The 25,143-nt window shown below is 50.8% G+C and overlaps 1 protein-coding gene across 1 annotated transcript in view; it reads left to right on the forward strand.

Annotated features, from left to right (window-relative positions):
- GFRA2 (GDNF family receptor alpha 2) overlaps nucleotides 1–25,143 on the forward strand; it is an 85,956-nt gene that overhangs the window by 54,175 nt on the left and 6,638 nt on the right. The window contains exons 5-7 of the mRNA XM_063087715.1: nucleotides 19,884–19,993; nucleotides 20,787–20,927; nucleotides 22,475–22,647. Coding sequence (XP_062943785.1) covers nucleotides 19,884–19,993; nucleotides 20,787–20,927; nucleotides 22,475–22,647 — 424 coding nt within the window. The remainder of the gene's footprint in view (nucleotides 1–19,883; nucleotides 19,994–20,786; nucleotides 20,928–22,474; nucleotides 22,648–25,143) is intronic.

The raw sequence follows: 25,143 nt of genomic DNA on the forward strand, positions 1-25,143 counted from the left end.
TGACTGTTCTCGAAGGTTCTCTGAGAACCCAGGAAATGCCTTAACAACACTTTCCCCACCTGCCAAGAGAGGGCCCTGGGGGTCTGCCCTGTGGCTCTGCCTCCTCCTTGGGTCCTCTGGGGTGGGGTAGCTGTGATGGGTTACCTCTGCAGAGCATCCTGGGCTCTGTATCTCTCCTTTTAGGTCTTGCAGGTCTGAGAGCAAGTCTGTGTAGTGTTTGGGCTTCCCAGGCCCAGAAACTTGGGGGCCAGGCAGGCCAAGGTGGGATGTAGCTTCTTCGTTCCCAAGGGCTGCAAGAGCAGGGAGGAGAAAGTTGTTCTCTGGTGACTGTGCCCAGGGTGGCAAAGGCCTTTGCGCGTGGTGGCGGGAGGAAGGGGAGACTCGGTGTGCAGATTCTTTGGGCTGTGTGTGTGTTCGTCAGAGGGTGCGTGAGTGAATGAGGGTGTGTGTAGGCTTGTGAGGGAGGTTTTCCATGTGAGCATGGCTGGGAGTATTTGTAGATTTTGACAGCATGCTGTCCCCAGAGTGTTTCTGAATTAGAGGTGTTGCTTCTGCGAAGAAATCGCCGTCTTCGTCAATGATAATGAAGCCCAGTTTCTCCAGGGGTGCGAGAAGAGAACATCTGTAAGTGGGGAGGAGGGGCAGGCAGGCCTCGCAGGCCCCTCATCTCCAGGGACATTGTTTTCCTTGGGGTTCTTAACGCCACTCCCTGTGGGCCTGAAGGGGAGAGGACAGCCCCTGTGACACTCAAGCTCCACTGGGAACACCCGTCCACATCCATTTTCTAATGCCCCACGGCACAGCCGGGACCAGGCTCAGAGGTTTATTGCTGCTAAATAAAGGCCCAGGGGAGACAAGGAGATAAACAGAGAGTAATCTGTGGCGTCTGGGCTGTCTCATTTCATGTGTTTTCATGAGGCCGGCTTGCTCTCTGGGGCTGGCAGGGTCTGTCCTCCTCTAATCTTGATCTGCCCCGTGTGGCAGGCACCACCATGGAGTCTGCCACTCGGTCACAGACCCTTGGCTGTCCAGACCTGGCAGCAAGGCTGCTGGAGGGGACCTTCCCTTCTGCACAGTGGTGCTAAGGTAACACTTGAGCTGTTGTATGTTAGGCACTGTCACCGTGTTAGGAATTTTCATCCAACCTCATATACCCTTTATAGACCTTTGAGGTAGGCAGTCTTGTGATTTCTCTGTGTTCAGATCTGGAAACTGAGGACTTGCCCAAGGTCACATGGCTAACAAGGTGGGTGATGCTGCAGTCTCCAGATGTGGTCTGTGGATCCCACGTCTCAATCCATAGCAGTGCTTATGAAAATGCTAATTCCTGGGTCCCTCCTAAAACCTGTGGAAACAGGACTCCTGTGTGTGGAGCCCAGGAAGCCAGTTTTCCCGCTCCCTGGGTGATTTTCTTTGTGGTGAGGGCTGAGAACCACTGCACGCAGGCATGCCCTGCCCAGTACTGGGGCCGGTGCCCGGAATCAGCTGCGTGGTGGCCCCTGGAGCAGGGCCCAGGACAGGAGCCTGACAAAGTGATTTACTTCCCACAATCCACCTGTGGGGAAGTGTTTACTTGCCAGTGACTTCCACGTCTCTTCATTCTCTAGATCTCTTCCAATGGTGGACAGAGAGTGGCCCAGATTTACCTGTCATTTACCTGCATGGACCATCACGCACTTTTGTTTTAATATCTAGCTGGTGTTTTTACGGTTAATATAAGCCCTGTTTGCTTATCCTTTGGAAGATAATCAAAGTATTTTCCATGAATCCACACAGCACTGGAAATGGGTTGTCGTTGCAGGGAGACCCCTGTGGCAGGACTAGAACAGATGGATTGGCCTGGTCCTCAAAGACTGAGGGAGGCCCGACATGGCGGCTGCTGTCTGTGATCAGATCAGGAGTAGACAGTCGTGTTCTCTCCAGTGTTCTGGCCAGCCACCATTGCAAGGAGTCTCACAATGAGGCTGCAAATGTGGCATCCTACACCGCCTCTTTAAGCACCGTGCTGGAGCATGTCTGGCCCAGGGGTAAGGAGGAACCTGAGATGTGCAGATGGTCATCCACCTGCCTCCTGCCCAGCCCCCACTACCCCGGCACTGGCAGAGCAGAGGGGAAATGGGCACAGGGTACTCGCTTACTCAGGGAGTCACTGCAGGGTGCAGGGCTGGGGACTGAGACTGGAGGGGCTGATCCTGTGTGTGGGGGGGGCCCAGCCCCAGGCGGACAGCAGAGATTGTGACCCTGGGGAGTAAAAGCCTGTCCTTGCAGGAGTGACCACCCATTCTGGACATGCAGTGGCTTCGGGCTGCATCTGAATCGGGCTGTGTGGGGGAAGGGAGGTGGAGTGACTACTGGAACAGGAGGGGATTGATAGCGTGAGGGCTGAATGGTGTCTTGCAAGTTCATGTCTACCTGGAACTTCAGAATGTGCCCTTATTTGGAAATAGGGTCTGTGCAGGTATAATTAGTTAGGATGAGATTGTATGGCATTAGGATGGGCCCTAAATCCAATGACTGATGTCCTTATAAGAAGGAGGACACACAGAGGCACAGGAATGGAAGTGATATAGCTACAAGCCAAGGAATGCCAGGTGCCACCAGAAGCTGGAAGAGTAGAGGAAGGATTCTCCCCTAGAGCCTTCAAGGGAGCACGGCCCTGCCCACACCTTGATCTCAGATTTCTAGCCTTCAGAACTGTGAGAGAACAAATTTCTGTTATTATAAACCACCCAGTTTGCTAGGGCCAGCCCATGGCTCACTTGGGAGAGTGTGGTGCTGATAACACCAAGGCCACGGGTTCGGATCCCTATATAGGGATGGCCAGTTAGCTCACTGGGCAGAGCATGGTGCTGACAACACCAAGTCAAGGATTGAGATCCCCTTACTGGTCATCTTTATTAAAAAAAAAAAAAAAAAAAAAGCCACCCAGTTTGTGGTAGTTTGTTACGACTGCCCTAGGAAACCAGTAGAGTGAGCCAGGGTCTCCCACACTTCTCCAGGGCATGAGGGACATGCTTGTGGCTGTCACTGTGACCCTTAAGGCTGGTGGGACTTGGCAAATGCATGATAGTTAGTATCCCCTGAGAGGCAGAGAGGACGGGGCTCAGATGGCAGGTACTGCTCAGGAAAGGCAGGGAAATGCTAAGGAGGGGGAGGGGGTGGTGGGTGCCAGAACTCTCCGTGGGAGGGGATAGGGTGGGGTTTGCCCTGGGGTATGGGATTACTGTCATGTTCCAGGCAAAGGGAAGAGCTGCAGAATGACCCAGAGGGCAGAGACACAGAGCAGGTGGGCTGTTGCCCTATGAGGGGCCAGCCTTCCTTGCAACAACACAGCCCAGCGCCCTCTGGGTGTAGCCAGGAGGTGACTCTCACAGGAAACGCCTTTGTGTTTAAGGTCAGGTGGCTCTGGCTCTGCCCTTGTGACCATCATTCCCACCTCGGGGTCTTGCTCTTGGATTCTGCTGCCACCACCATACCTAGCCCCAGAGAGTGATGCTCAAGGCACATTGACACAGTGGCCAAGCTCGTCCACTCTGGAGAGTGGACTGGTAGCCTGGGTACTCTGCAGGCAGGTCCGGGTTCCAGTCCAGCCCCAGAGCTTCCCAGCTGTGCTGCAAGCCTTGGCTCCGTTCTCTGTAAAGTAGGGAATTTCGCACTCCCTGTCTGTGTCAGGGTGTTTGTGAGGATTAAATGCATTAGTGCTTTCAGAGGTGCTTAGCAGATACTCCACGTTGTTAGCTATTTATTATTAGTTTGGTAGGTCTCTTAGTGAATGCAAAGGCAGGACTAAAAGGAAATAATTATAGAAAACATAAACAGCATAAAAATACAGGTTTCCAAAGTACAGGTTTCAGCCTGAGTGTCTGGGCTGGCTCAGCATCCTGGGGCTCTCCTGCGCTCAGGCTGGGCACTGGGCCTCTGTGGAGGGTTCTGCCCTGGCTTACTTGCCCTATCAAAGCCACTCCGCCCCTTCAGTCTCCTGTTGCTGACCGCAGCAGCCTGCTGTCTACTGTAGTAGGAGCTGGTCTGCAGGTCTTACTCCTCGTCAGGAGCTGGATCGGAACACCTCAGCTCCAATGTCTCAGTTTTGGGAGGAACTCAGGAATCTTCTTTGGGATGAACTGGTATTAGTCTCTGGTACCTCAGCCTCTGCAAACTGGCTGGTTCTGCCTTGAAGATGGAAGCTTGGATGGCATCCTATACTTTGTGCCTGGTGCTGGCCCCCACTCCCTTTCAGAGCAGGATCAGTCAAGAAGTATGGGTTTTGAGAAGGTCTGTGGTCTTGAGGGTGAGCGGGAGCAAGTCTAGCCTGGAAGGCTGGTGTGCAGGGATTGTGTGAGGCCATGACTCTATTGCAGCTGGCCACTGATGCCTGGTCAAGACATTGAATGTGTCCCACAGGGATTTCCTCTACGAGGTACCCTCTGAATGATGCTATTATGTGTGCTTACCTATATCTGAGCCTAGGGGTGGCTTGGAGGAGGGGATGCCAAGGGAACTGAATATTAGATCCCCTGCAAACTCCTGAATCCCTCTGGGATATGATTATTCTTGATTTTATTGATGTTCAGTTCTATGCACTTGACCTTACCATTGTCTTGGCATCCCTAATACCTTCATTAAAGTGTCAGATTTCACCCCTTGAGACCCTTTGCTTGCAGATCACCAGCTACCCGGTCTTGAGTTCCCATCCCCAGTTTTCCTGCTAGTTTAGGAGGGATCTGTTTAAGGCCTCCCAACAGCAAATTTGTCAGCCCATTATTTGTAGACCTACTACTGCAGAGAAGTGTTATCAACTGGGTATTCCAAGAATGTCCTATCAGCTATACAAATGAGGACATGGCCACTGCTGTGGATTGATTGAATTGTGTCCCCAAAAGTTCATATCTTGTAAGCTTAATTCCCACTGTAACTGTTGAGGATGGGAAGTCATATTATGGTAACTGAAAGGTGGGGCCTTGAATGGGTGATTAGAATGTTAGGACCGTGCTGTAGCAAATGCATTAATAATGGTGGTCAGAGGCATGGTTCTGAGAGCTTTAAAGGGAAAGCACGTGAGAATCTCTCTCCTTCTGTTCCACCATTTTCTGCCACCTGAGACCCCTGCATTGCTGTAAAGCCACCACCAAAGAAGACCCTCCCAGATGTGTTTCCTGGACTTTGGACTTCCCAGCCTCTGAAACTGTAAGCAATAAATTTTGTTTTCTTACAAATTACTCAGTTTCAGGTATTTCATTACAAGCAACAGAAATGGGCTAATATTGCCATGGATTCACATATATCGGAACTCATTGTATTCCACTCCACAGCAATGATGGGTGGATTCTATTCTCTCTTCTCAACACCCTCACTACCAGCAATATTTGGATGAAATTCAGGTTGCCTGTGAGGACATCTGGTATACCTCCAATAGACTTAGGGGCAGCAAGAAGGAACACCACAACAGCAGGACCCCCATGGAAGACCATCTTCAGGAAGACACCAGCAGGCTTTCCTTCTGGGACACATTAACTCCCTGTGCAGGAAGCTGGAGGATTGTTCCCTGGAGCCTGGGGTCAGAGGTCATCAGCCCAGTGTACTTTTCTCCCTGTGGACTCTGAGGCTGTGAGAGTGTAGGACTCTCTGCACGTGGCTCCTCTTGTTTTCTGGTGGGTCTGGACTGTGGTCTCCAGCTTTCCACTCACCAGCCTGCATTTCTTCTGCCCTATTTGGCTCTCTTCACTGGGACCTTGCCTATTGAGTCAGCCCCTGCCTTCTGCCACCTACTGTGGGGATTCACCTTGGCTGATCCACTAAGATGCCTACCACAGAAGCAGGGTTAAGGAACTGGAGTTTGTTTTACAGGAAGTGCCGGCCGTCCAGTGGTGCTATGGCCAACCTGTTTTCTAGCCTGAGAATGAGAGGTTCATGGTGGACCCCTTGGGCTCCTTCTGCCCTGGGCTGGAGCTCAGGTCCCCTGGAAAGGCTTCTGTTCATTTATCCAGACTCTCTGGAGAGTCTCTCTAGATTCTATGGCAAAAATCCATTCATTTATACTTTCCCATTGCTGGATCCATTTCCTGCTCTCTGCAGTACCATTGACCTTGGTGGCTTTCCTTCTCTTCCTGGATCTGCTCTTATCTGTGTTTTGATTTTGATTCAGATTTTTCTTTCTTTTCCACCTTGTACTCCTAGGCCCCATTCTCTGCCCCCTGAACTTGAGCGTTGGCAGAGCCCTGCAGTGTATGTGGGATGGACCCCAGTAGAAGAAGTGAAGAACTCTCCCAGGCCCCGCATCTGCTTGTGCTGAGATGAATGCCTTCAAGCGCTTGATGAGCTAAGGGTCTCCTTGTTCCCTCTCGCTTGGTGTTATGTCTTCACGCAGGAGTCACCATCTTTTGTTCTGCCACATGGGAATAGTCTACCTGGACACTTTATCTTCTCCTTGGTTGAAGCCCAAGGCCCCAGATCAAATTCTCAGATGTTCCAGGGTCCTGATGCTCAGTTTCTTCATAGTAGAGGTTTTCAGAGGGCTAGTGACCAATCCACTGGGACCCAGTGACCATATGCTCTCCCTGACCTGAGTGGTCTGTGGGGTCTTCTCTGGCTTCTGTCCAGCCCACTCCACATGAGGAGGCACTGGTGGGAGCTGACCCTTTGCAAGACTCTTGCTCCATGTAGTCAGCACTGGTGCATGTACTGCCCACACCAGGAGGCCTTGGCTCCTGGTCCCAGGCATGGCTCCCTGCCTCTGATGTCAAAGGGAGACCTAATATTGTCACTTGTTGTGGAGTTAGAGGGTAGAAACAGAGGGGGCCTAAGATCCAGGGCTTAGAGAAAGGGCCTTGATTGGGGGGAATGAGGACTTCTTACCTAAGAGGTGTGTGGCCTTGTGTGCTGGAGTGTGTTGGAGTGGCAGGTATGTGTGTGGGGACTGAAGTGGGAGGGCTCACTGTGTGCAGGTGAGACAAACGGCCCATGTCCCATCCTTCCCATATGTCCTGTGTTCCTGACCTGAAGCTGACAAGCGGAACCCCCCAGATTATAGATTGTGTTTTTTCAAAGGCCATTTTTGTAAAACACTAACCTCAGCGAAGGAGAAAGAAAGAAGAAAAAGAGAAAAAGCTGAGTTTAGCAGCTGCCGTTTGCTGTATTTTTCATCTTGCATCAGCAAGTTGGGGCCACAAATAATCTGGTCTTATTTGCTCCAGTGATGCTGCTGCTGAGGACTTTGCTCCCCTCCTGAGACAGGAGATTCCCAGGAGCCGGCATTGCTCCCAGCTCAGGTGGCGGGAGGTGGGCAGAATGGGCAGGAAGTCCACGTGGGAGGAAGAGCACCGCGGGGGGGAAGCGCTGGCCAGCAAGGGGGTGGGTAATTAATTTCTGAATGGTTTCTGGAATCAGCTCAACATTTCCTTTTCACCAGTTTCTCTAGCCCCACATCCTTTGTTAGTTCAGGAAAAATGTCATTTATAATGGATGTTGCTTTGATAAATTGCTCCTGAGAAGCACAGCGTTCTCATTAGTCTATATAATGAGAAAGACTCCTAGTCGTGGCATAGCTGCCCAGATATTTGCCTGATAGGAAAAATATTTGTCTGTGCAGTTAGCTCTGGAAGGCCTGGAATAGAGGGTGATGGGCAGGGCGCTGAGAGCCTCAGGCCACCTGCAGACTGTGGCTCTGAGGATGGATTCTCCCTGCACTTTCCTAGAGCACACCCTGCTCACACCTGGTCCTTCCTGCTTGCTGGGAGCCTGGCTGCCAGGGCAGGTGCCGTGGCAGGCTCTGCGCACTCTCTGCCTGCACTGGCCTCCTCCTCCCTGCCCTGGATCCTGTGTGGAAAGCTTGTCTGTGGAATCGGCCAAAGAAGAGAAATTGGTGCAATCCGACTACTTTATTCTTTTTTAACTATTCCTAAAATGAAAAATAATGAACATGTACATAGTGAATTCTATTTTTCAGAAGTTCTTTTGCATATGTGGTTTCATTTAGATATGTGGTTTGATTTAGTGTCCCCCCAAACACTCTTCTCTGTGGATATCACAGCCACATAGTCACAGAGAGATGCAGTAGTTATCAGGGTTGATGGCTTGTAAGCAGCGGGCATTTTGACCCAAATCCTCGGCCCCATCCCTGACCTCCTTTGCCATTGTACTTGTTTGAGAATGGATGCTTTGCCCAGTCTTTCTCTGCAGGGACCCGTTTGATTCTCCTCTGCAGGTCCCCAAGGCACTTCTTCATGTTAAGAGTGGTGCTTAAGGATGTGTGTTAATTCTTGCAGGCCACTGGGGCCTCCTTTAGTGAATGGTTATTACCAGAGATACTTTTCCAATGTCCTGACAGCCACCATGCAGGATCAGAAGAAGGGGAAAGGACAAAAATGCCCACTGGAGGGCATTTTTGGGGGCTGAGCTCTCTTGATGTCCAAGCTAATTCAATGTTGACCCATTTTGCTGCGCTGCCAGCTGGAGATCTGCTTTTAATTTTATTTTTTCAAGAGGAGATTTTAGGAGAGTTCTCAATCTCCTGCTTAGAGGAAGGTCCTTTGTGCCTCCAGATACAGTCCCCATTCGTCCATCCACTCATCCATCCATCCACCCACCATCTATCCATCCATCCATCCATCCACCATCCATCTATCCATCCATCCACCATCCATTTATCCCTCCATCCATCCATCATCCAGCCATTCATCCATCCACCCACCCTTCCATCCATCTGTCTGTCCATCCTTTTCTCCATCACCCCTTCTTCTCTCTGTTCAACAGCTATTGAGTCCCTATTAGGTACCAGGCATTACTCTGGGCACTGAAGATTCAAACATGAAAGGGATGGTTTCTGTTCTGAAAGAACTCATAGTTTAATGGGAGAAACAGGTATGAAAAATATGAATTATATGATGCTACAAGTGTAATCAATAATTGGAGTTTGCAAAGCATGTTCAGAGTTGGGGCAAGGCATTCAGGGTGGCACCTGAACTGGGTTTGGAAGGGTTAACTGGAAGAGGTTTTAAGGAGGACATAGATTGGGGAAGGCATTCCTGGCGGGGGGCACAACACTAGATGAAAACATGAAACATCCTGGTTGGGGAACATGTGCCCTTTGATGCTGCTACAAGGGTTTGGGGTGGAAGAGAGGGAAGGGAGGGTGAGGAGAGATGAGATGGTAGAGATCAGAAGGTCCTGACTGTGGGTGGGGATCACGGTGGCAAATGACGGGCTCATAAAAGCCAAGGCTGGCATGCTGGGTATGGTCCCAGCTGCTTTAGGAGAATATCAGTTACCCTTCCTAGAACCTACCAGCCCCTTCCTGTGGATGAGGATGCTTGGTCACAGAAGGGCAGGGAAGTTGCCCGAGGTTGTGCCCTTTGTGATTGGCAGAACTGAGGTTTGGGCCAGGTGATCAGGTGCCTGGGATTTTGCTCTTGACCACCATGCCGCTCTGCCTCTCCATTTGGTCTGCAATTTAGGCTAGGCAGCCACCTCTGGATTTTTCTCTGCATGTTATGTTTCAGGAAATGGGATTTGATGTAAGAAGTTGTCTAAATCTCTAACAATATGCCATGGAATAATAGGGTTTGGATGGATTGCCAAGACTGAGAAACACATTCTGTGGAGGTTGAAGGGAGGGGAAATGTTGGAAATGACAAAGCTGGGGAGGGGTCTGGGTCTTTGAGCAGGAGGTCCTCAGAGTTGTGAATGGGAAGAATAAAGACTGGAACTGCTGGAACTAAGAACAGAAGAACTAAGCTAATGAGACTTAAGTGTCAGGGTCTTAGGACAAATTACCGTTCTTAGGAAGACCATTTGAGAGGTTGACGACGGCAAGATCACCTGCTACCCCTGCTTAAGGGAGGTAGACCTGGAGCGTTTTGCTCTGGAGCAGGAGGTAGAGCACGGATGGGGAGGGAGAAAGGGAAGAAACCTAACCTTGTACCACCAGCAAGAACCATATCAGCATTCAGAGAAAGTTGAAAGAAATCTTTCAGCTGGCTGGCTACCTAGCTCAAGGCTAACCACGCTCTTAACACAATAATAAGTCAATCCTCACTGAATAATTAAATAGAGAGCCTTCATAAGTATTGACTTAATGTGACAGCAACTCTGTAGTGACTCGGGGTTTGCTTATGTAAACACAATCTCTTGTTCAGCTTACTTAGCAGTTCAATGAAATAGAACAGTCCTTCAATTAAAATCAAATGATGCATATGTTTAATTCTTTTCTCCTCTTACTGGGTAATAATAGATCTGGAACACAGGTGAAGGGATTGGGGAAAAACAGAAAAGGGGATCTGCCCATCTGCTGTGGGGAGATCCACGAAGGCTTGGGTTGGCCTCTGCCCCATCCAGGCTTCCTGTCTTCTCCCAGAGCAGGTGTGGGCCCATCACTCTGGTTGGCATGGTGGTCTCTTGGTGGTGGCCTGGGCCTAATTCATTGCTTCTGGCTGGCTGTGGTCCAGTGGCACTGACCAAAGTCCTCTTCGGGCCATTTCCCATGGTTACATTCCCACTAGACAGGGGTGGGGGGTTGCTGGGTGAGCTCCAGACTGGGTGGAAAAGGGGGCCCAAGGACAAAGGTGGCACCCAGTGATTCTGTTGGATGGCTCCAGGAGAGAATTAACCTCTCTCATTCTGTGGCTTCAAAATACTGGGAGGGGGGCGAATGAGTAGGGGGGCTGGAAGAGAAAATTTTCTGTCTTTGGAGCTTGGTTTCGAACCTAAGGCTTCCCTCTTGCTGCCATGATATGAAGTGAATTAATTAACCTCTTTAGGGCTCCTTTTTTTTTTTTAAAAAATCTGTAAAACAGGGCTGATGATATCAACATCAGAGGCAATGTGTTGATGTTGAGAGCACTTGGTGTGGCGCTGTACTGACCGAGGAGGTGCTCGTGAGTAGCACAGAGATACTATGTTCCTTTGGCCTGAAGGCATAGAGCCCCTGTCTTGTACACAGTGTCCGGCGCTGAATGATTAGCGGAGCCTTGTACACAGTGTCTGGCACTGAATGATAATACTGACAACAGCAAGGTGATAGAGCACCCATGGTGTGCCAGGCACTGTCCAAACACTCACGTACGTTCACTGGTTAGATCTCTCACGCAGTCCTGACAAAGACCATGTGAGCTGTTTGTCCTTTGACTCCATTTTGCAGATGAGGAAGCTGAGGCCTCATTTAACGACCAGTCAAGTTCTCACAGCTAGTGAGTAGCTGGGGCCAGGTTCAGACCCAGTCAGTGTGACATTGCGATTGGATGTCCATGACTAGACGTGCTTCCGTGGAGGGGCTGGGATGGATTCCCAAAGAAGTCAGTACGTTCAGTGGGCGAACGAACATTTCTACTAGCGGCAGCCACCCCGAGGTATTGGTCATGTCCAGAAGGGTTTGGTCATGTCCAGAGTAGCACCAGGCTCTTTCTCCAACCTGCAAGCTCTTAGGAATTGGGGCTTCCCAGGAGTGAGGGGCCAGTTCTCCTCTGAGATGGTGGCTTTTCTGTCTCAGCCTCTTTGACTCAGGACAAAGGATCAATTGAATTTGCTCATGCTTCCCGAACCAAGAACATTTTCTCTAACCAAAGGCTTAGAAAAGTCATGGTTTATAATAACTCCGGATTCCTGAGGCCTAGTTCAATGAAACTTAAGAAAATAATTACAATTTTAAAGCAACTTTATTTAAAGAGAACGTAATGAACAGTATCTTCTGTTAGCATCATTTGAAATTTACTTCTGAATCTCATCAGATCATATACTTAATGTTTCTCCCTGTTTGTACCCAGCGGGTATAAACTGCATTGTTTCCTGCTTTTTACTCCCTTGACATGATTTCATGTTTAGAGTTTCATATATCGACACAATCTTCATCCTTGTCCATTTTAATAGTGATGTAGATTTCCCTGGTGTTAATATCCGTCTGAGCCGTGCTTTTCTAGTTAAGCTGGAGAAAGAGTCAAGGCCAGGTCTGTCTTCCTTCATGAATTTGATCATCATCCGATTTTGAAGTTGCTCTGGCTGAAGTGCTCCTGCAATCCTGGCTCTTTTGCATGGGTTAGACAGACCCTAGGGGGTTTGATTTTTGGCCTGTGTTCTTTTTAGTGTGTGCCTTTTCTGGTTACTTAGAACTTGGACAGAGAAGGTTATGTAAAAGCAGAGAGTGAAGCTAAGCAGTAGTCAAGAATTTTTCTGTTTTAAGTAATGGAGACCCACCTAGCTTAAGAAAAATAAAAAAAAAATTGATTGGCTTACATAAGAAAATTTAGAAGTGGCAGAGGAGTATCCCAGGGACTCGGGTGCAAACAGGACCCTATCTGTGTCTCTTCTTTCCCTTGTTTCTGCCACTCTCTGCAGGTCTTATCATGATCATGATGCTAGAATCATTGTCCCAGTGATTTGCACCCGCATCTGTGGTGTCCCATAACCAGAAAGAAAAGAATGTTCTTCCTGTCTGCTCCATTGGGAAAACTTCAGGCAAGGTCACTGTTTGGCCTGGTTTGTGTTACTTTCTTATCCAGGGACCAGTGTGGCCAGGCCAGGAGAAAGGGGTTCTGGGGTTGTCTCAGGTGTGGTCATGTGTCCCCCTGGGCCCAGGAGGTGGTGTGCAGCCTTTATGAGAACTACCTTGCCTGAGGAGGAACCCCCCTCTCTCAGCCCACCCCGTGGGAGCTGCTATTCTGGGCAGATAGAAAATAACTATCCAGTGCACAGTTAAAGAATAAATAGGACGGAAGGAAGCCCAGTTGATCCTTGATTTCGTGAACCAAGTGGTGGCCGTCTTCTGGAGGAGACAGGAGAAGACAGAGGATCAGGATGTCCACGATGAGCCCTGGAGGTAATGGAAGCAGCCATATGGGTGTCATCCATTTCCCCTTTCTCAGTGTCTCATCACGTTGAACCCACTTAACCAAGCCTTGCACTGCTGGACGGGACCTCAGAAAGCCATTCCAGAGACACAGGAATCTATTAAAGCCATTTTTTCTGCATTTCCTTAAATGGTCTATGAAGCCTATCGTGAGTAATTGGCAAATATCCCATTCATTTGCACTATGTAGGGCTCGTTGGCAGGTGCCTGGCCATCATGTGCTGGCTGTAGGGTTGTAACTGTGTGGTCTTGCCTTTCTGAACTACCCTGACCTCATTGTGAAATGCGTCTACTTTGTGGGATTGTTCAGAAGGTTAAATGAGATAGTGCCTGACACACAGCAGGTCCTCAATAAACGTTAGCTCCCTTTCCTCCTCCTCCACTTCTACAACCAATAGAAACCCATTGGTTTCCATGGCAGCAGCATAGCAGGTGTAACCTGATAAATGGGAACTTTGGGAAGTCAATGGGAACTTTGGGAAGTCGATGAGAACTTCAGACCAAAAAACCATGTGTTGGCTAGCATTGGAAAGTTTTGGGGTTCTGTGGGAGTGATTCACCCCAGTATTATTCTAGACCAGACAAACTTGGGAAAGTATGGACCAAGGGAGGCTTTTGCTGATAACAGGTGCCTATACATTTTCTCCTGGCTAAGACCAAAGCATAGCACTGGGAAGTGTGTCCACTTGTGACTGTGTCTGTGGGGACAGGAGTGTGTGTGCACACGCACACAAGAGCACTCTTTGCCATGCACCATGAGCCTTCCTGGGTTGTGGCCTGAAACATTTCTTTCTTCCATGGCTGAGCCATGATGCTGAGACCAGAAGGTGGGGTCTGAAAGGACAGCTCTAAAAAATGTAAAGATTGCCGTATCCTCAAACTTGAGACTGCCTTGGAATCGCCTGGAGGGCTTGTTGAAGCATGGATTATTGGACCCAGCCCCTAGAATTCCAATTCTTGTACGTCTGGGGATAGGGCTGCTGGAGAATTGTCACTTCAAACAAGTTCCCAGTTGATGCTGATGCTGTGAATATGTGAACCATACTTTGAGGACCACTGACCTGTAGGAAGCACTTTGCCCCCCAGTCTGGATGATTTCTGCTTGTGTGGGTCGATCTTTGCACACTCAGCCTCGCTGTTTTTCTCTTTGCTGGGGGCCCATGAGCTTTTCACATAGGACTGCCAGGTCTAACAAATAAAATATAAGATGTCCAGTTAAATCTGAATTCCAGATAAACAGCAAAAAACTGTTTCATGTAAGTATGTCCCAGATAGTGCATGGGACATACTTATACTATTAAAAAAATTCAAATTAACTGGACACTCTATTTAATATGAAAACCTTTTCATCAAATCGGGGGTCAAGTGTCTCTTTATCTCCTCTTCTGCTGCTTTCCTGTGATTGAATAGGCTACAGCTGCTGATGAAACGGGCCCAAAGAGGGTTTGTGTTTTTCAGACAGACCCACCTGCTGTCCTGGGCTCACTTGGCAGTCTTTGCTTGATCTCGGCTGGGATGGACTTGGCTTGTGTTCATTTTGGTTCTCTTGCTGCCTCTCCCTTTTTCTCTATTTGTCTGTCTCCCTCATGCTTTCTTTTATGCCATCTCTCTCATGGGGGCTCTTAAAGACAGAAATCTGCAAAGCAGTGGGGCTGACCCAGGAAGAATCTACTCTTGGCAGCAAGAATGGAGTCCAAGAGACTGGTGACCTCCCAATGTATGAAGGAAGAGTGACATCTGGCCTGGAGATGGTGCAGAGACCACCAACTGGCTCGTCATGGATTATGAAAAGTATAACATTTGCCTTGGAGAACGCTGCCTACCAGGGCTGGGAGTGTTCATGCGGCTGGTCCAGTCCTGGTTGGAGTTGGAGAGTGTCAAGCTTTCAAAGGAAATTGACACCACTTGGTCTCTGAGGCTGGCAGAGGGAGCCCGTGACTGTGGACTTCATTATGCATTGAGGGGCGCAGAGAAACTTGAGCAATCAGAGGCCTCCTGGAGACTTGGATGTGGCATGCTCCTAAACAGCCTCATTTGTCACTTTTGCTTGCCAAGGCTGCTGTGACATTGGGAAGGGAGAAGTGGAAGAACAGCAGGCTTAGCCACTTCCCCTCACCTGGCCTTCTCCTCTGCTGTCTGCTGGTCCAGGCCCACGTCCCCCTCTCCTTGCTGAGTAGTCCTGGCACCAAGTAGGCCAAAGCTTCAGAGGGGTGAGATGCTGCCTTCCCTGCTGGCCACCCCGGGGCCTGGCAGAGCGGCCTTGTGCACATTGTCTGGCTTCCAGGGCCTGTGCTTCCCTTCCCATGTCCTCAGCGAGGAATGGACAGGGGCGGTGGGGTCTGCTGTGGTTTTCCTGGGGTCCAGCAGGCTGCTTGTGGAGCATGGCAGTGAGGTGGAGAGAGGGAGCCGTTTCTCCCAGGCACTGACACTGCCCTGCGTGGGCCCAGACCCATTTGGTACCTTCTGTGTTAGACACCAGGAGAACCTGTTCACTAAGCAGTGGCAGGCACAGTGCTGGGGACGAGACATCTGGGTACAGAAGGAAGACGAGGGTGATGCCTCCTGTCTGCGTCAGGCATCTGTTTCCAGCTCCCACATGCACCATCTCATTGGCTCTGTGAGGGAGACAGGCAAGTGTGGCCCTCCCTGTTTGTTAACTGGGGGCACTGAGCACCGGAGACATGACAGGCTGGCCCACGGTCACCAGAAGGTGAGTGAGGGACAGAGCGTGGCCATGCCACCAACGCTCTCTCCTCTGCCAGCAGCTGGATCTGCCCCCTCCCCTCATCATGGAGGAGTCCCTCTAGCCAGCCCCCTGGGGTCTGAACTGTTTCACCATCTGTTTTTGGACTCACTTCCTTCTTTCCCATCTCTCCTCTGGATGGCCTTGACTCTCTTTGTGACCCATCAGGGAAACATTGTGGATTCCCCAAAGGGCCCCTGCAGCAGTCAGCTGTATTCTCCGCAGTCGTACTCTATTCCTCATCCAGCCTGTGGGACCAGTGACATTTCGAGAAGCTCAGGGAGGGATGGTGACGCCAAAAAAGACCCTCAGGGTTCCCAGCGTCAGTGCCTGGAGAACTAATTTTGCAGGAGGGTAGAGGGGCCCCCTGTGCTCTGGGTGAGAATTGCAGCTGTCTGTGAGGCTTCTAATGCCTGCAGATAGAGTGGGGGCCCTCAGGTCTCCTGTCTCTCTCAGGAGGGTGAGCCCACAGTGACTTCCCACTCGAGCTCTGGACCCTCACCTGGGAGGCATGCTGCCCCGAACCCGTGAGCTGGGCTTTCCTTTTTGACATTGTGACGACATGCACACCATTCTCATCACTGAGAGAAATGATGGGTGGCTGTCCACCACCCCATCCCTGTGCAAAGGGTCTGTGGAGGATGTGGAGGAGGAAATGTTAGATTCTGCCACTTGGGGATCTCAGGTTCCAGTTGCAGAGAACAGACAGGGCAGTATCATGAAGTGCCTGTGTGCAATTAGGTGTTCAATTGCCTGGCCCAGATGTACATGTAACTGCAATAAGGAAATGGCAGAAATCCACATGGTTGGTGAAAAAGGGCTTCATGGGGAGGCATTGGAAGTGGGTCTTGGGGAGGAGGTCAGAGGGGGGCAGACCCTGTGTGCGGTCACACGGCACTGGGATGGGCTTCATTTTGTTGCTTATAACAGAAATACCTGAGACTGGCAAACTTGTAAAGAAACAATATTTATTGCTTAGTTTTGGAGGCTGGGAAGTCCAAAGTTCAGGGAACACATCTGGCGAGGGCCTTGTTCTTGGTGACTCTGCAGTGACACAGGGTATCACATGGCAGATGATGGCACTAGAAAGACAGAGTTTCTCATGAGCTCTCCTTTTAAAACCATCAGAACCACGCTCATGACCACCATTTAACCATCAGTAGGTTAATCCACTTACTACGGCATGGTCCTCATGATCTAATCACCTCTTCAAGGCCCACCTTTCAATGACCATAATAGGATTTCCCACCCTCTTACCATTGTCACAGTGGGGGTCAAGTTTCTAATACCTGGACTTTGGGGGACACAGTTCAACTTGCTGCCCATGATGCTTGGGTACCTCTTTGGCTTGAAGATAGTAACCAGTGTCTTTGCTCATGATCTGCAGCCTCTTGCCCCACACCCTACAGGAGCCCAGTTCTGGTTCTGTCCTGTCTATCTGCAGCCCTCCTCAGTGTTAACCCCTTGCTAGCCCCTTGGCTCCTTCTGGAGGGAGACGCTTGTCCAAAGCAAATAATAAAGTCTTAAAAAGTACTTTAATAAAGTATCATGAGCTGGCTGTCTTAAAACAGAAATGTATTCTTGCACAGTTCTGGAGCTGGAAGTCTGGCATTAGGGTGTGGGCAGGGTCATGCTCCCTTTGAAGACGGGATGAGAGAATCTGTTTCACACCTTTCCCTTAGCTTTGGGGTGGCCGGCGGTCCTTGGTGTTCCTTGGCTTGCAGCTGTATCACTCCCCTCTCTGCCTCCACCGTCACATGGTCTTCTCCCTGTGTGTGTATCTCTCTTCTTCTTATAAGGACATCAGTTAGTGGATTTAGGGCCCACCATAACCCACTATGACCTCATCTTAACTTTATTACATCTGCAAGACCTGGTTTCCAAATAAGGTCACAATCACAGGTACTGGGGATTAGGACTTCAGCATATTTTTTGGAAGACACAAAGCAGCCCACAACAGATTTCATTTTGTTTGTCTCCAAATCCCATCTGTCCCCTCTACTCCCATCTCTTAGGACTCTGGAGGCCTGGGGCATGGGCAGAGACCACCACACACCCATCCTCTCATAGCACTTTTCTCTTTGCCAGGTGACAGGGTGACAGATGTTGATCTCGATGTTCAAGACTGAGTCTTATTCTGCAGGGGGAGGGCTTGGTTGGAAAAGCTGCTTTTCTCTGTGTTGGGGCTGGGTGGGGAAGAGGTAGAAGGTGCATTTGAAGGAGTGGTGGGGCCTGCCAGTGGAAAGGACTAACCTCGCTGGGGCTCTGGGTTTGAGTCCTGGCTCCACTGCTCAGTAGCTCTTGATCTTGGGCAAACTTATTTAGCTTCTCCTAGGCTCAGCTTCCTCATCTGTAAAATGGGATAATGCTAACGACTGCTTGTTAGATCTCACAGAGTGTTTATGAGGATTATATGATAAAAGATGGATGTGAAAGTACCTTTTCAAAAAATTGTTGTGGTAAAAGATGTGTAATGGAATTTGCTATTGTAACTATTGAAGTGTATGACTTGGGCATTAAGCATGCTCACATGGTTGTGCAGCCATCACTTTTTTTTTTTTTTTTTTAAAGGTGACTGGTAAGGGGATCTTAACCCTTGACTTGGTGTTGTCAGCACCATGCTCTCCCAAGTGAGCCACGGGCCGGCCCTTAAACTGAGAATACTTTTTATTCACTTGATAAATAAGGAAACTGAGTCCATGGTCACCCAGTGAGTTAGGGCAGAGCTGAGCTGAGAATTCCCGTCCCCTGACTCTTAGGGTGGTGCTTATGACCTTCCCGGGGCTGGGGACCTACAAGGCCTCTTCGGGTTGGATCTCTCCAGAGGGCCTCCTCAGTCTCTTAAAACCATCTCCCAGGACTGTGAGGCCTCTAGGCAAACTGGAATTTGTGCAGTGGTGGGATGTGTTCAGTGCTCTTTCTTCCTGATGCCCTGTGGCCTGCTTGGTCAGAGATCCGCTCTCAGCAGGCCCTGGGCACCTTTGTGTACAAAGCTGCCTCCCTCAGGCCATCTCAGCCTCTCTCCACCTCCTACATCTTCCTCCCTCTACCTGTTCATTTCTCAAATGGGACAAAGTTCCAGTGGAGAACTGGGGGAGTTAAATTTGGGGTGACCTTGGCGATGGCTTTGTGAGGTACCTCACTGAGGTTCTGGGTTGACCTGTGTTCGGGTCCTTCCTGTAGCTAGCTCATCGAGCTGCTGTGGAATTCTAACTGAGCACATGGTTACTGAGGTCCTACTATGTGCCCATCTTGGGGACAATGCCAGTGAGCTTGGAGCTGCCGTGAGATGCAGATGACGCGAGACCTGTGGGTCTGTGGCAAAGGGCACTCACCTGTGGGAGCTGCCTATGTCTGTTAGACACAGTGGGGAGGGAAGCATCCTCCCCCGGCCCAGGCTGATGGTGACAATCCATGGCCAGGTCACCAGGGCAGGAGGAAGAAGGCATGGGGATTGTTATGCACGTTGGACTTGGGGGCCCTGCACTCCACATAACTCACTACATCCATGCCTGGTGCTGGGGACCTGGGGCAGACCCAGGTCAGACAGTGGCTGTCTTCATGTGTCTCATGGCCAAGTGTGGAGCACAGAGTGTACACAAGCAGTTATGATGCAGTGTCCTAGGTGACGACAGAGCGGAACGGGTGACAGTATGCTACGGTCACCAGGGGGCTGATCTGCCTGGTGGGATTGGAGAAGGGCATGGAGGGATGGCAGGGGAGCCTTTGCTCTGACTTGATGTGAAAGAGACCAGCTGGGAATGCTCCCCCTAAAGAGGCCCCCAGGGGCTGGCTCCTTTGACTCTCTGATGGATCTGATGAGGTAGCTGGTGCAGAGATTATTGTACCCATTTTGCAGGTGGGAAGAGTGACATGTTGAAGGAGGACTGGGGCAAGATCATCCAGGAGTGTGTCTGAGCCCGAGAGCAGAGCCCTGCTTTCCTGCTATGTCCCAGGCATTCTCCACAAACCCACCCTGGGTCCGGTCTGTGTTCCTCTGACCAAAAGCCATGCAGAGCAGGCTGTGTCTATACCTTTTGAAGTCAGTCCTTTTTGTCAGTTGGCCACTGAGTTTTCAAGCTGCGTCATGTGCCTGGCTCTCCAGGAAGTTTTTGTCCTCAAGGAGCTCACAGTTTGGGGTACCCCAAGACTTGGTTCCCCCCACTTTCCTCCCCTCCCTCTTCCTGGCCTCCTCCAGCCCTGGGAGCTGCAGGGAGGAGGTGCTCTGCCACTGGCCGGGTAGAGGAGACTAGAAGGCAGCTGGACTGAAGTCCTGTTTTCTCTCTTGGGTCTTCTCCCCGCCACCAGGTCCCGGCTGGCAGACTTCCACGCCAATTGTCGAGCTTCCTACCAGACGCTTACCAGCTGCCCTGCGGACAATTACCAGGCGTGCCTGGGCTCCTATGCCGGCATGATTGGTAAGCTCTCCCTGTGTGTCTGGGCTCACAGTGGATCCTTGCTGCCACTGGGCTGGGCCACAGCCCTGCCCTGCTGTGGTTGGGGACAGCCTGAGGCTCAGCCTTCTCTGCAGCAGATTCAGATGGAGCTGCAGTAGGAAACCAGAAGGAGGCCAGCTGTTTGTCAAGGAGGAGGGTCTGAGCTCCTAAATCACAGGGAAGGAGGGTGGGGGAGAGCTCCAGGAGCCTCGTAAGGCTTTTGAAATAGGAGGAAAAGGTGACATTATTGCAGGGTTCTGATGTTCCAGGTGCTGCACTGAGCAGTTGACACAGCTGTCTTATTGAATCTTCCCAACAGCTCTTATGAAGAAGGGGTTGATGTCTGCATTTTGCACATGAGGAAACTGAGGCATAGAGCAGTTGAGTAACTTGTGCAGGCTCCCCTAGCTGGTCCTTGTTGGCACTGGCATCCAGCACAGTGTGAGCCTTAGTCTCCCTGATTGTAGAACACGCACACTGTTTGTTGGTGAAGGAGAAAGCAATGCCCCCATTTGGGGCAGGGGCTTCTGGGCATCTGCTCAGCCTTCCTGGTAATGAGGAGACCAGGATCCTCTGTGCCTATGGCCGCCATGTCCTGCTGACCTCCACGGTCATTGGGATAGTAATGCGCAGAGTTAGCACTGTGAGTTGGGGTGTATGCGTGTTTGGGGCAGGTGGGTACCACAGCTCTGCCCTGCTGTGCCTGGGGTCTGCAGGCCCAAAGGGAAGGACCTACTGCACGTGTCTCCTTTCCCTCCTCTTTTTCCCTGCCCAGGGTTTGATATGACACCTAACTACGTGGACTCCAGCCCCACTGGCATTGTGGTGTCCCCCTGGTGTAGCTGTCGTGGCAGTGGGAACATGGAGGAAGAGTGTGAGAAGTTCCTCAGGGACTTCACTGAGAACCCATGCCTCCGTAAGTTCTGGAATGTTCTCCCCATCCCCAGAAACCCTTCCACTGCTCGGGCTCTGGAGTCTGCCCTGGCCATTTCCTTCTTCCTCAGTTGGGATAGCCAGTAATATATATGGGACTTATTCACCATGGGTGTTGCCTGCGGGGTCCTTGGTTTTTGTGCTCTCAGAGATTCACACCAGAACTGTCAGTAGGCCAGCCTCGGTTTACCACCGGAGGCCCTGAACTTATTGCAAGTCAAGGTCAGAGCTTTCTGGTCTGTTATTCTGACACTTTCAGCCAGGCTCCTTTGGAGACTGAGCTGTCTCATGAGGAGCTCAGGCATCTCTCAGTTATGCCTTTAATGAGTCTATTTCCCCTTGGAATCAGTGCTTTCTTTTCAAGTCATCAAACTCCTAATCATATCTTTACAGCCTGAAATCCACTGCTACCCACGTCCCCCTGAAAATCTCTCCCCTCTGTCCTTCTCTCCTTTCTTCTTTCTGTCAGTCTGTCCATCCATTCCTCTTTCCTTGCTTTTTGCACGGCACAGGGGATTCAGAGAGACAAGTTATGGTGCCTGTCACTGAGGAGTGTGCAGCCTGGTGGAGATAAACTGAGACGTCACCTGCGATCTCAGTAGGAGGCAAATGATCCTTAGGTGGAAGTCTACACAGGGTTCTTCAGGAGCCCAGGGTGGGGATGCCCACGTTGTCCAGGAGGAGGGAGGCCCTGAAAGCTTCTCAGAGGAGTGTCCATTGATGGCTAGCTGGACATCGGTCAGTTGGAAGAGGCAGGGAGGAGGGCCTGCCTGTCCACTCTGGGCAGAGGGCCAGAGCTCCACAGAGACCGTGGTGGATTGAGGGAACTGTACACCGCTTAGTCTTGCTCCATGGCATTGAAGATGACTGGAGTGACAGTTATCTGAACAGGTTGAGCTCATCCTCCTCAAAAAGGCCTTGCACACCTGAAGGCATTTGGATTTTATTGTCCTGTAGTTGGCAGTGGTGGTGGTGCGGGGTGTCTCTGAAAGCATATCAGCAGGTGGAGTCACGATCATATTGGTGGTTCAGAAACCACATCTGCTTGTGGTGTGCAGGCAGTGGGGTTAGGGATCTGATTCTCACGGGTGGCCCACACAGAGGGTCCCATCAGAAGGCTGTAGTTGCTGCTCGTGAGAGAGGACAGTGACAACAGGAAGGGCTCCAGCAGGTCCTGAGCCTAGGGAGCTGGGGGTTTGCACAGGAGTGGTCTGCAGCCCTGACACTGCCCTTGGCATGGCCATTCCTGCCCTAGACTCCCCATGCCTCTCACTTCGTCTCTTCCTCCTTTCCTCTTCTACATTCCTCATCAGGAGTATTCTTTCTGTTCTGGTTTCTCTGTCTTTCAGCCTCTCTCTTGTTATTCTCTTATCTAAATGTGAGATCTTTGTAGATATCTGAAAAGGAGCTTCAGCACTGTCCCGAGTCCCTGGGCTGTTCCAGGGAAGGTGGTGGTCAAGGTGGGAGCAGAGGTGGAAGTGATGGAGGTAGGTCCTGATTTCTCTGCATTTACCTGTCCCTCTCCCCCAGGGAATGCCATCCAGGCCTTTGGCAATGGCACAGATGTGAACGTGTCCCCTAAAGGCCCCTCATTCCAGGCCACCCAGGCCCCACGGGTGGAGAAGAATCCTTCTTTGCCAGATGACCTCAGTGATAGCACCAGTCTGGGGACCAGTGTCATGGCCACCTGCACGTCTGTCCAGGTGAGGGGTCGGGGCTGAGGGTCTGGGGAAGCACCATGATACTGGAGGTGGGGTGGGAAATGGGTAAACTGGGGCCAGGGAGGGAGCGCTGAAGGTCATCTCTTCATATCAGGGGCCCAAGAGGCAAGGAGGAGCTGGTGGGAGTAGTTTTTCACCTATTCATGTATTTAGGAATGCATCTTGCAAGTATTAAACATGTGTCACATCACAGTATTGTATTAAATACCACGGGGATACAAGAGAAATTTTATGGTTACCGTTTACTAACCATCTGCCAACTACCAAGTAGTATGCTAGTAGACTCTCTACCTATCTCATTGAAATCTCACATACTGAGGTATTAGTATTCTTGTTTTACACACAGGAAACTGACCTAGAGGGGTTAGTTGATATACCCAAGATCACACAGCTGGCTGGTGGTGGAATAAGATTTCAAACCTTCATCTGACTCCAAAGCCCATAGTGTTTGTCTGTCCGTCCGTCCATCCATCCATCCATCCATCCATCCATCCATCCATCCATCCATCCATCCATCCATCCGTTTCTCCATCCATCCACCTGTCTGCCCATCTGTCCATCCATCTCTCTCTCCATCCATCCACCCATCCATCCATCATCTCTCCATACATCCACCCATCTGCCTATCCATCCATCCATTTCTACATCCATCCGACCATCTGCCCATCTGTCCATCCATCCATCATCCCTTCATCAATCCACCCAGCTGCCCATCCATCCATCCATTTCTACATCCATCCACCCATCTGCCCATCCATCCATCCATTTCTACATCCATTGACCCATCTGCCCATCTGTCCATCCATCCATCATCTCTTCATTCATCCACCCATCCACCTATCTGCCCATCCATCCATCCATCTCTTTATCTCTCCATCCATCCACCCATCCGTCCATCTGCCCATCCATCCATTTCTCCATCCATCCACCCGTCTGCCGATCTGTCCATCCATCCATCATCTCTCCATCCATCCACCCATCTTCCCATCAATCCATCCATCCATCCATCCATCCATCTCTCCATTCATCCACCCATCTATCTGCTGTCCATCCATCCATCCATCCATCCATCCATCCATCCATCTATCCATCTATCCATCCATCCGCCCATCCATCTGCTGTCCATCCATCCATCCATCCGTCCGTCCATCCATCCATCCACCCATCCATCTGCCCATCCATCTCTCCCATTATCCACCCATCTATTTGTCCATACATCAGTTTATCGTCCATCCATCCATCCATTCATCCATCTCTCCATCCATGCACTCATTTTTCTGTCTACCCATCATCAATTCATCCATCCATCCATCTGTCCATCCATCTCTCCATCCATCCACCCATCTGCCCATCTGTCTATCCATCCATCTATCCATCACTTCAGCCCATCTGTCCATCCATCCATCTATCCATCACTTCATCTGTCCATCTAAAGTGTACTGCATATGTAAGCTGCCAGGGATACATTGGTGAATGAGGCTGACACAGTCCCAGGTTTTGTGGTCTTTCTGGTCCTGTTGAGGGTTAAACAATTAAGTAAGCATTAGACATTGACTGCAGTCAGTGCCATGACAGGGGACACAGGTGGCACTGTGTAGTCACAGTCTAGGGCTCCCTTTGGCCTCTCTCTCTGCTGAGCTACCTGCATACCATCTCACCATTCAGTATGATAGGCTCTCTGCTTCTAGGCGGAGAACACACACACACACAAAACAAGGAATTCAGAAGAGAGCCAAATGCAGAATTCCAGGGAGAGCAGAGGAGGGAGGGAGCAGTGAGGTCGTGGTCAGTGGGCACAGGGAGTGTTTCAGGAAGGAGTTGGGACTTGAATTGCCATGCAGGTTGGTGGGGTCTGAGGAGCAGTCAGCGGGGCCCAGCCTATGCAAAGGTGTGGGGGAACAGGACTGGTTGTGTGTGGGGCAGGCTTGTGCGATCAACAGCAGGCAGTCATGGTGCCAGGGGAGGATGTGTGCAGGGACTGGGCCTGGCAGAGCTGCTCTGGTTCCTCCTGGCACCCAGTGCACCAATAGCTTGTGTCCTGATGCCCGTGCCAGTTAGGAGGCCCTCTTCCCACCTCCCCTTCACCTCCTGGTTGGGGTCCCCTGCTCAGTGACAGCTGACCTCCACATGTCCTCCTGTTGGGCCCAGCATGGAGCCTTCCATGTCCCGCTCCCTTCATTATGCCACCCCTCCCGATTGGGCTGAAGTGCCCGTGTCACCCTTGGGCAGCTCCTAATTACACTGGGCATGCTTGAGTGGCTGCTGGCGGGGGGCTTGGGGTCCTGCTGCACAGACAACTGCCAGCTCAATTTCATGCTAGAGTGGTGGGCAGCTTGGTTGGTCAGGGCTGTGCCACCTGTTGGGTGACCATGTGCTGGCGTGGTCCACATGTCCCTCCGGACCTGATCAGCCTCCCATATGGCACCCACTGTCCGTCCACGAGGTCACCTGGGTCCACTCACCTGGGGAGATGCTGAC

Source organism: Cynocephalus volans, chromosome 2 (genome assembly GCF_027409185.1).
Source record: "Cynocephalus volans isolate mCynVol1 chromosome 2, mCynVol1.pri, whole genome shotgun sequence".
Lineage (NCBI taxonomy): Eukaryota > Metazoa > Chordata > Mammalia > Dermoptera > Cynocephalidae > Cynocephalus > Cynocephalus volans.